General features: G+C 39.8%; 2 protein-coding genes and 1 pseudogene across 4 annotated transcripts in view; 2 read left to right on the plus strand and 1 right to left on the minus strand.

Annotated features, from left to right (window-relative positions):
• UNC13B (unc-13 homolog B) overlaps positions 1 to 12,370 on the minus strand; it is a 260,259-nt gene that overhangs the window by 240,744 nt on the left and 7,145 nt on the right. The window lies entirely within an intron of this gene.
• LOC118629423 (60S ribosomal protein L27-like) lies at positions 282 to 668 on the plus strand. Its single transcript, XM_036260529.1, has one exon. The coding sequence runs from the start codon at positions 282 to 284 to the stop codon at positions 666 to 668; it is 387 nt and encodes a 128-aa protein (XP_036116422.1).
• LOC118629422 lies at positions 9,584 to 10,062 on the plus strand (annotated as a pseudogene).

Below are 12,370 nucleotides of genomic sequence, written 5' to 3' on the forward strand. Positions count from 1 at the left end.
TTCATTAGGTAAGGCTTCTTTGACCTGAGTAGGTAAATCTATCACATGCTCTCATAACAACATATACCCTCCTTTATGGAAGAAATCATAGTTCTATTTTTTCTAGTTATAATTTTATATTAATTGTATGATTCTTTTTTGCTTAATGTCTAGCTCCCTCATTAATCTATATAACTTCCAAGGCAACGGATTTTTTTAAAATCATAATTCTGCTCCAAGTACCTGGCACAATAGCTGTTAAAAGAATGAATAGGTTCTAGGTCCGGGTGGTTACCTTCGAAATGGGCAACTTTATGAAACCCGGGACACTGGTGCTGGTCCTGGCCAGACGCCACTCCGGACGTAAAGCGGTCATCGTCAAGAATATTGGTGATGGCACCTCAGACCACCCCTACAGCCATGCTCTAGTGGCTGAAATTGACCGCTATCCCTGCAAAGTGACAGCTGCAATGGACAAGAAGAAAACTGCCATGAGGTCAAAGATCAAGTCTTTAGTGAAAGTTTGTAACTACAATCATCTCATGCCCACAAGGTACTCTGTAGATATCCCCTTAGACAAAACTGTCGTCAACAAGGACATCTTCAGAGACCCTGCTCTGAAATGCAAGGCCAGATGGAAGGACAAGGTCAAGTTTGAAGACAGGTACAAGACTGGCAAGAACAAATGATTCTTCCAGAAACTGCACTTTTAGACCTTATTTGTTTCAGTCATTAAAAATAAAAAAATATATAAAAATAAAAATAAAAGAATGAATAAATGAAACCTTTAGCACTCTCCTCAAGCTCACTAAATCATCCCCACCTAATAAATCCCTCAGCTGATAAATCTTATATCCTACTTCACAGAAAAATCAGTTATCATCTCTCCCTTCCCCCATCTCATCTTGACTTTCCTCTTCTTACAGATTCCTTCCCTCATGCTCCAAACATTCAGATTTCCTCTTACAAGATCACTCTCAACCCTTATTTCTGTTGCAAAATTTCTGAATGCACAGCCTACACTTACTGATTCAACTTCTTCACTTTCCAAATACTCCACCACTGCAATTATGATGCCTACTCTCACACTACTCTAGTGAAACTGCTCTAGTTTTCAAATCCAATGACCCTGTGTTTTTCATATCCTCAACCAGTATCATACATCTCCATTATCTCATTATTCCTTCCTGGAAGTCCCTCTAATCTAGGCTTGAGATAGACACAGAATTCTCCACTTTCCTGCAGTTATGACCACACCTATCAATTCTTCTACCCATTCCTTTAGCAACAGCATTAGCTCATTTTTCTCCTCTTTAATCCTCTCTAAACAAATTTATTCAAGATAATAGGTTTACTACCAAATACCTGCCACTCCCAAACATTTACCTCTAACACAGACTCCTCTGCTAAGCTATAGATCTACATTTTCAGGTACCATTTTCAAGGGTCATCTGCAACAAGATTATTGATACTTTCCACTTAACATATCTTACATGTAATTTATCTTACAGGTACCATAAACTCAACTGAACCTAACAACTTTCCTTCCTCTCTATGTATTTTCTTTCTCAATTGAGATGTCTAGGATGACTTTCAGCTTCCTGACTTAGATGAATAGATGTCACAGAGCTATATAAGAACCATTAATACTATTCTTATATTAAAATTGCTCACTTTATGCCTGGGATAGTGCTAATTTTGACAATTATCTCAGCAACACTTTGCTATAGATATTTTCAGTATCTCTAGTACTACCACCCTCATTCAAGCTATTATCCATCTCTCACCTGAACATTTCAAGTGGGCCCCCTGCCTCCAATGTTTCTATCCACGGCTTCTCACTCCAGTCCTTTCACCATAAACTAGCCATTTGTAAAACATCACTCTTGCTTAGAACCATTCAATGGCTTTCAATGCTGTGTTGAACAACACCCAAAGTCTTTGGTATGAACTATAGGACCTTATATAATGTAGTCTCTGTCTACCTCTCTATATACCAAGATTCCTTACAATAACCCCTTCTTTCTTTTTCTCATTCCTCTCAAAATATTTGCTTCCAATTCACTCTGCCTGAAAAACTTACCTCGGATCTCCGATTTAAGGTTCTCAGATCTCAGCTCACATGTCACCTCCTCAAGTGAGGCCTTCATGAATAATCCCATTTCAAATAGTTCTCCCACTCAGATCTCTCTCAATCCCTTTCACCTACTTTCTTCTCTTCATAGTACTTATTATCCAACTTTTAATTATTTGTTTTATTTCTACATGTTCCTTTAATAGAATTAAACTATTTATAATAAGAGCTTAATAAATACTTTTTGAACAAATGCATAAATATTAAAGATGTAGAAATTAAGATTCAGTGAGGTTAAATAACTCAAAACTAGACCTGCTATATTTACCAACTCACATCTGTCTAAAACCAAAGCTTTTAACATCTACCCTATATCACATTACTAAAAGCAATGTGAGAGTAAAAGCCAGAAAGACAGACTAGAGAATATGATCAGATAGATGGTTAAGTTTAAGATTACAAAAGCAGAGTACCTTTCCAAGGAGTGGCAAGCTCTATGGCAGCGGTTCTCAACTTGTGGGTCCCAACCCCTTTGGGGGTCGAATGACCCTTTCACAGTGGTCACCTAAGACCATCAGAAAACACACATTTCTGATGGCAACTCATAACAGTAGCAAAATTACAGTTATGAAGTAGCAACAAAAATAATTTTATGATTGGGGGTCACCACAACATGAGGAACTATATTAAAAGGTCACAGCATTAGGAAGGTTAAGAACCACTGCTCTATGGTGTGATCATGGGTGTGAATGGTTCACATGAAGTAGACATACATGTTTATATCTAGCAGATTTCCTTTATCCTTGAGCAGATGAAAGTTCATGCCCTGGCCGGTTTGGCTCAGCGGTTGGAGCGTCAGCCTGCGGTCCAGAGAGACCCGGGTTCGGTTCCCGCTAAGGGCACGTACCTCGGTTGCAGTTTGTCCCCGGCCCTGGTTGGTCGTGCGGGTGGCAGCCACTTGATGTGTCCCTTCACATCGATGTTTCTCTCTCTCTCTCTTCCTCTCTCTCCCTCCCGCTCTATCTGAACAAAAAATGGAAAAATGTCCTCCGGTGAGGATAAAATAAAAAAAAAAAAAAAAAAAAAGTTCTACAAATTTGGCTCATAAATAATAGATAGAAATCATAGGTGAGCTAGCCCTTTGACTGAATCATCTTTATCCCACTTTGAACTATATATAAAAACAATTATCTTGCCCTGGCTGCTCTTGCTCAGTGGTTAGAGTGTCGGCTGCGGACCAATGAGTTGAAGATTCGATGCTGGTCAAGGGCATGTACTTTGGTTGTGGTTCGTCCCAGGCCCTGGTCAGGGTTATGTGGGAGGCAACCTGTCAATGTGTCCCTCTCACGTTGATATTTCTCTCTCTTTCCCTCTCTCTCTCTCCCTCCCTCCCACTATAGCTAAAGGTAAATGGAAAGATAGCCTAGGATAAGGATCAAAAAAAAAAAATTATCTTCCCACTGTCCAAATGCCAGTCCCTCCTTAGTTGACAGGCGGGTCTTCCTCACTTGCTGCCCTTTATCCTCTTTCCTGTCAATATCACTCACAGTAAAACACTAGAGAAGCTACTAAAGCAAACAGTTGCAAAAGAAAATTACCAGCCAAACACAATCTACAGACCTCTCTGTTCTCACAGTCCCAAACAAGTACTTATTTAATGCTGAGAAATAGAAGCAGAAGCAGCAATAGGAAAAAAACATGAATACTTTTCTTTTTGAATACTTTTCCTAATGACTAAGAATTGCTTTTCTCTATATGATATTTTAGGAGAAAACAGTTTGTATACATACACCCTACCACAAACTTTCTCCTGTCATATTTTATCCTAGCAAAAAAATAGTCCTCTTGACCCTTTTTCCTTTGATGCCATAGGCCTCTCTCACAAATTCGGTGGATAGCTAGCTATGTTTGGAGAAAACACTTGAGAATGAACATTTCATTTTTATGAAAGATGACAAATAGAAAAATGAAATCATTAACTTTATGAAGCTGAACACAAAAGTCTACCATACACCAATGTTTTTATTCCATTTCTTAGTAATCACAGAAAGGATCACAACAAAGCAGGAAATGCAAAGCTGGTTATCTAACTTTCCTCACCCAGAGCTGCTACATCCAACTATTCTATACAGAAGGAAACAGGAAAATGGATCTCACTGCTTTTCTGTGACAGTTCAAATCTCACCAAGAAAGTTTAATTTATGTTCAATCTAAATAATTCCTGCTATAATTTAGGTGCACCCAATTCCTCCCCTACTTAATTCAAGCTACATACTATCATCAGATTAATAAATACACTAACGTAGTGCTTTCATCATGTCAGGCATATTAAAATTTAACAAACCCATGTGCATGATACTGTCTTAGCTGCTTTGAGATATTCCATTTAATCTTTACAACAACCCTATTAGGCAGGATATTCGAATGGTTTTTAAGTGTCTCCCAAAAGGTGCTTATTAGTTGCAGGGGGTGGAGAGGAAACAAGACTGAAACCAAATAATACCTGACTGGGTAATCAAAATTAACATCAGCAATGAGAGACATATCAACATGTGTTTTCTTATGTGATACCCTGAGAAGGACACATTTACTATGTAGTACTCCAATCCATGATGCTTAATAACAGACAAATACAAAATGAAGGACATTCTTCTATAAAAGAGAAGGTACTGTATTCTTTTTAAAATGCTGTTAGCCCTGGCCAACCAGTTAGAGCGTCGGCCTGCAGTCCGGAGAGACACGGGTTCGGTTCCCGCTAAGGACTTGTACCTCGGTTGCAGTTTGTCCCCAGCCCTGGTTGGGTCATGTGGGTAGCAACCACTCGATGTGTCCCTTTCACGTCGATGTTTCTCTCTCTCTCTCCCTCCCACTCTATCTGAACAAAATATCAAAAAATGTCCTCGGGTGAGGATAAAAAAATAAATAAATAAATAATAAAAATAAAATGCCAATGTTATAAAAAAAACTTTGTTAAGGCTGTGAAAATGTTCCATATTGAAGGAGGCTAAAGATATGATCACTAAATGTAATAAAAGTTCTTATACAGGACCCTGTACTGTAAGGAAAAAAATGCTATAATTGGGACAATTTACAAAATTAGAACACTGTAAAAATGGCAGATTAAATAAAAGTACTGTATCATTATGTCAGACACTATCTTTATTCTTAAGAAATATACTATGCCCTGGCCAGTATGGCTCAGCGTTTAGAGTGTTAGCCTGCGGATCAAATTGCCGCTGGTTTGATTCTGAGAAAGGGCAGGTACCTTGGTTGTGGTTAGGTCCTGGGACCTGGTTCAGTTCATGCAGGAGGCAACCAATGTGTTTCTCTCACATCGATGTGTCTCTCTGTCTCTCTCTCTGTCTCTCCCTCCCTCCCACCCTCCCCACCTCCCTCCCTCCCTTCCTCCCATTCTGTCTGAAGATAAATGGAAAAATATCCTCGGATGAGGATTTTAAAAAAAAGAAATACAATATGAAGTATTTAGGGAATAGAGAGCCATGTCTATAACTTACCCTCAAATGATTGTTCTTTGTAATACTTTTATTTTGAAACTTTTCTGTAAGTCTAAAATTATTTCTAGATTTAAAAAAATGTTTTAGCCCTGGATGAGTACCTCAGTTGGTTAGAGCATCGTCCCAATTAGCCAAGGTTGCAGGTTCAATCCCCAATCAGGGCACTACACGAATCAACCAATAAATGCATAAATAAGTGGAACAACAAATCAATGTGTGTGTGTGTCTCTCTCTCCCTTCCTCTCTTTCTCTAAAAAAAAATGTTTTTAAATTACTGCCATGAGAAAAATGCATATGAATATGGTGTTCAGGGGGGGAAAAAGGTGTGAGGAGAGTGGCCAAACTGCATGGAGGAAAAGGCTGAAAACATACACATCAAAATATTAACACTGAGCCCAGCTGATGTGGTCCCATGTACCAGGAGATCCCATGTACCAGGAGGTTGCCAGTTGGATTCTGGTCAGGGCACATGCCCAGGTCTCAGCTTGATTCCCAGGAGGGGGTATACAGGAGGCAACCAATTGATGTTTCTTGCTCATCAATTTTTCTATCTCTCTCTCCCTCTCCCTCCATCTCTCTGAAACCAATAAACATATTTTCTTTTAAACTGACATTGAAAGGTCCCTAAAAGCCAAACACAGTCCATTTGCATATCAATAAGGATAACAACCACATTGATTGAAACACATCAAATATGCATAAATATATAACATCATAATAATCATGAAAACAAGAGTAACTGATTGGTCACTGTTTAGGATGCTTAAGGATCAAATCACAATTTTGAAAATTGGTACATAAAAATATCAAACAGCCCTGGCCAGTTTGGCTCAGCGGTTAGAGCACTGGCCCGCAGACCAAAGAGTACCGGGTTTGGTTTCCGCTAAGGGCATGTACCTCGGTTGCAGTTTGTACCCAGCCTCGGATGGGGTTGTGTGGGAGGCAACCAGTCAATGTGTCTCTCTCATGTCAATGTCTTTCTCTTTCTCTCCCCCCTTCTCTCCCTCCCTCTCTGTCTGAAGATAAATGCAAAAATGTCCTCAAGTGAGGATAAAAAAAAATTTTTTTAATAATTTATCCTGACTTTCTTATAAGGATCCTCTTGCCAGCTAAATAGTAAATATGGGAAGTTTCGCCTTATCAAAATATGGCAGCTAATATATGAAGAAGGAATGATTAAAATAGAATATCACCATTTTGCAGCCTAATGAATTAACAGACTAGATATTAAGCATCAATAAGTACTAACATCACACACACACAAAGAGACAGACAACTAGACATTTGGACCTTCTTATAAGGAACCCAACATCAGCCCAGCCAGTGTAGTGTGGCTCAGTGGTTGAGTATCGATCCATGCACCAAGAAGTCACCAGTTCGATTCCTGGTCAGGGCACACGCCCAGGTTGTAGGCCAAATCCCATGGGGGGCATGCAGGAGGTGGCCAATCAATGTTCTCTGATGTCCTTTCTCACTGATGTTTCTCTCTCTCTCTCCCTCTCCCTTCCTCTCTCTCTAGAAAAAAAATCAAAAAGGAATTAAAAAAAATTTTTTAATAGAGAAATAAAAAAACTTATTATTATTATTTTTTTTTTTTTATCCTCACCCGAGGACATTTTTCAATATTTTGTTCAGATAGAGTGAGTGGGAGAGAGAGAGAGAGAAACATCGACGTGAATGCGACACATCAAGTGGTTGCCACCCACAAGACCCAACCAGGGCTGGGGACAAACTGCAACCAAGGTACGTGCCCTTAGCGGGAACCGAACCCGGGTCTCTCCGGACCGCAGGCTGACGCTCTAACTGCTGAGCCAAACCGGCCAGGGCAGATGTTGGGTTCTTTAAAAAATTTTTTTAGCCCTGGCCTGTTTGGCTCAGCGGTTAGAGCGTTGGCCCGTGGAGCAGAGAGTCCCTGGGTTTGGTTCCCGCTACGGGCACCTACCTTAGTTGCAGTTTGTTCCCAGCCCCAGTTGGGATCGTGTGGGTAGCAGCCAGTCGATGTGTGTCTCTCACATCGATGTTTCAGCATCATAAACATAAACTCAGTACATCTTCAATAAAATCATGGCCACAAATTTTAGTCTTAAATGTGAGAAATCATTTTGAACATAACGGATCTTTTCAGATCATTAAAAAAATAAAGACATTATCAAGCCTGCAGGATTAACATATAACATATATGTCTAGGGACTCCAGTTTTCTCCCACATCCCTGAGAAGTGGTTTGATAACCTGGCCAAATGCTGAGAACTAAGGGCCATTCATTCCCTTTTTTATTTTTCTTGGTTTTAATCCTCACCTGAGGATATATTTTCCATTGATTTTTAGAGAGAGTGGAAGGAAGGAAAGAGAGAGAGAGAGAGAGAAAGAAACATCAATGTGAGAGAGACATCAATTGGTTGTCTTCCACACATGTCCAATCTGGGCTGGGGATCAAACCTGCAAAGGTACATGCCCTTGACCAGGAATCAAACCTGTGACCCGTCAGTGTGAGGGCCAACGCTCTAACCACTTAGCAACACCAGCCAGGGCTCATTACTTTTTTTAATTATTATTATTAAAAAATAATATTATAAATACAGTACTAGGAGGATAAATTGTTGATAAAGTTTGGAAAATAGATTTATATTATCTACTACAGTTGAACATACACACCCATCAAATGCATACAAGGTAGGACCAAATACAAAAGACAAGTATTATAAATGATAGCCCAAGATGGAAGAAAAACAAACATACCACAAAGGTGTTTAAATAAACGGTGGTATATTCATACAAGGTACAACACAGCAATGAAAATCAGTGAACTACACTATGGCTGTATACACCTAGTGGAAGCATCTGATAAGTATAATGTTAAGCAAAAGAAGCCAACCCAAAAGAAATATTGTATAACTTCATTTATGAAAAGTTCAAACAGTATCCCGTCTTATCTGTGATTTTGCTTTCCACAGTGTGTTATACGCAGTAAACTGCAGTACAAAAATATTAAATGGAAAATTTCAGAAATAAACAATTCCTAAGTTTTAAATTGCCCACCATTCTGAGTGGCAAGATGAAATGTCTCTCACTGTCCCACTCCATCCTGCTTGGGATGTGAATCATCTCTTTGTCCAGCATATCCATGCTGTGTGTACTAATGTACCTGCCCATTAGTCATTTAGCAGCCGTCTCCATTATCAGAAAGAGAGATCACGCTCCCATAACTTTTATTACAGTCCATTGCTTTTTGTCATTGTTTCCTCACCTGAGAACATTTTTCCATTTTTGTTCAGATAGAGTGGGAGGGAGAGGAGGAGAGGGAGAGAGAGAAACATCAACGTGAAATGGACACATCGAGTGGCTGCCTCCTGCACAACCCCAACTGGGGCCGGGGACAAACTGCAACAGAGGTACGTGCCCCTAGCAGGAACCAAACCCGGGTCTCTCTGGACCGCAGGCCGACGCTCTAACCACTGAGCCAAACTGGCCAGGGCTTAGTCCATTGTTTTAACTTTCTATTTTATATTAGTTGTTATTGTTTATCTCTTACTGTGCCTAATTTATAAATTAAAATTTATTATAGGTATGCATATGCAGGAAAAAAACTTAGTACAGCAGGTCCTTGAATAACATCATTTCATTCAACATTGTTTCGTTATAATGTTGAGGACAAAAATTTATTCCCAACCAGGGCCACTGTATAGAATTTGCACATTCTCCCCAAGTCTGCATGGGTTTTCTCTAGGGACTCCAGTTTCCTTCCACATTCCAAAGATGTGCACATTAGGGGTAAATTGGTGTGTCTGAAATGTCTCAGTCTGAGTGGGTGTGAGTGCACCTTGCGAAGGAAGGGCATCCCATCCAGGGTAGATTCCCACCTTGCACACTGAGCTGCTGGGAGAGGTTCCAATTTCCAATGACCCTGAACTGAAATAAATGAGTTGGAAAATTATCTTGTTTTTATTAAATTTTCTTAAATGTGTGTATAAGTGAGCTTTTCAGCTGGAACCTCCATCTTCCAGTAATTTGCCAAAATGATGAACACAAAGGGAAAGAGGAGAGGCACCCACTATATGTTCTCTAGGCCTTTTAGAAAACATGGAGTAGTTCCTTTGGCTACATACATCCGAATCTGTAAGAAAGATGATATTGAGGACATAAAGGGAATGGGCACTGTTCAAAAAGGAATGCCCCACAAATGTTACCATGGCAAAACTGGAAGAGTCTACAATGTCACCTGGCATGCAGTGTGCATTGCTGTGAACAAACAAGTCAAGGGCAAGATTCTTGCCAAGAGAATTAATGTATGTATTGAACATATTAAGCACGCTAAGAGCCGAGATAGCTTCCTGAAATATGTGAAGGAAAATGATCAGAAAAAGAAGCCAAAGAGAAAGGTACCTGGGTTCAACGGAAGCATCAGCCTGCTCCACCCAGAGAAGTACATTTTGTGAGAACCAATGGAAAGGAGCCTGAGTTGCTGGAACCCATTCCCTATGAATTCATGGCATGATAAGTGTAAAAAGAAGACCTCTGTACTGATAAAAAAAAAATGTTTCTCTTAATTGAGTAGAAGTGTGATGTCCCTTCCCCCCAAAATATAATTAAAGAAAACTTGGTGTCCTAAAAAAAAAAAAAAAAAAAAAATGTGTGTATAGCTGACATGTATTGGAATGTTTAATGTTAGAAGTGTTTGCCCTGGCCGGTTTTGCTCAGTGGTTAGAGCCACAGCATGCAGACCAAAGAGTCATGGGTTTGATTCCGGTCAAGGGCACGTACCTTGGTTGCAGTTAGGTCCCTGGCCCTGGTCAGGGTTGTGCAGGAAGTAACCAATCGATGTGTCTCTCTCACATTAATGTTTCTCTCTCTCTCTCTCCCTCCCTCCCTCCCTCCCTCCCTCCCTCCCTCCCTCCCTCTCTACCTGAAAATCAATGTAAAAATATCCTCGGGTGAGGATTACAAAATAATAAATAAATAAGTATTAGATGTATTTAGAAGTTTGGTGATGTTTCTGTGACCAGAAATATGCTAAGGGAATTTAACTCTTGTTTATGTCAATTTGCCTATGGTAAATTTGCTTTCATTACACATCATTTTACTTCAAATCGTAGTTGCCAAGAACTTATCAACCATGGTAAACCCGGCTGGTGTGTATCAGTGGCTAAGCGTCAACCTATGTACCAAGAGATTGCTAGTTTGATTCCCGGTCAGGGCACATGCCCAAGTTGTGGGCCCAATGCCCAGTGGGGGGCATGCAGGAGGCAGCCAATCTATGTTCTCTCTCACTGATGTTTCCATCTCTCTCTAACTCTTTTTTCCTCTCTCTCTCTAAAATCAATAAAGAAAAAAAACAAAAGATGTTAAGTGAGGACTTACAGTATACATAGGGTTTGGTACTATCTGTGTTTTCAAACCTCCAGTAGGGGGTCTTAGAACATATTCCTGGCAGGTAAGGGTAGACTACTATATGTCAATCAGACCTCAATTAAAAAAAATTTTTTTTTCAATTTTGCTGTGAACCTAAAACTGCTCTAAAAAATAGTGAAGTTTAATGGGATATAAAACTGAAACCCAGAGACACAGACAGACAATAGTATGGTGGTTACTAGGAAAAAGGGAAGGGGGTGGTAGAGGGTAAAGGGGCCAAATATATGGTGACTGAAAATGATCTGACTGTGGATTGTGGATACACAATGAAATATAGAGATCATGTATCACAGTAATGTATACTTGAAACCTATATAACCGTATTAACCAATGTCACTCTAATAAATTTAGTTTAAAAAAAAGAAAAATAATGAAGTTTATTAATTTAAAAAACACCAAACTACTCTATGGTATTGGAGTCACATAATGTTACCTTTGGGAAAGTGGGAGGGAGTAATGATTGAGAGGAAGGACAAGGTAGGCTTCTGGGGTTGTTATTAATGTTTCATTTCTTGTCCTAGGTGGTAGTCATATGAGTGTGTTCACTTTGTCATCATTCAGTGAGCCTTATACTTAATATATGTATACTTTTCTTTACACATGTAATAAGTCAATGAGAAAATTTTAATATATAAATCTTTTATGACCTTTAATAAAAGACAGTCCACTAGAAAGTATGTATAAAAATAAAGCACTGCTCAAACTTAAAGAATCTTGCTTTAAAATTTGGAAAAAATAGCCCTGGCCGATTTTGCTCATTGGTTAGAGCATCGGCCTGTGGTCCAGAGAGACCCGGGTTTGGTTCTCGCTAAGGGCATGTACCATGGTTGCAGTTTGTCCCCGGCCCTGGTTGGGTTGTGTGGATGGCAGCCACTCATGTGTACCTTTCACGTCGATGTTTCTCTCCCTCTTCCTCTCTCTCTCCCTCCCTCCTACTCCATCTGAGAAAAAATAAAAATGGAAAAAAATAGTGCAGTATTTTTCTACTCCAGCAGAACCTTAACTTATTCTGCTTATCCCAAGTCAGACCTAATAGTCCTAATAGATTCTTATAATGGGTTTATATAAGACAAGAGATGTAAAAAGAAAAAAAAAAGCCCTGGCCAGTTTGGCTCAGTGGTTGAGCGTTGGCCTGTGGACCAGAGAGTCCCAGGTTCGGTTCCTGCTGGGGGCATGTACCACCAAAAGAAAAAAGAAAAAAAAAAGACAAGAGATGTTTTTTGTTGTTTTTTGTGGTACGTGCCCCTAGTGGGGACCGAACCTAGGACTCTCTGGTCCGCAGGCCAACGCTCAATTGCTGAGCCAAAGTGGCCAGGGCAGACAGGAGATGTTTTTAAACCTATTTAGCTAGCCAGTGTGCCTCATTTGGTTGAGCATTGTCCCATGCACCAGAA

This window comes from Molossus molossus, unplaced genomic scaffold (assembly GCF_014108415.1).
Source record: "Molossus molossus isolate mMolMol1 unplaced genomic scaffold, mMolMol1.p scaffold_m16_p_14, whole genome shotgun sequence".
NCBI classification, from domain to species: domain Eukaryota; kingdom Metazoa; phylum Chordata; class Mammalia; order Chiroptera; family Molossidae; genus Molossus; species Molossus molossus.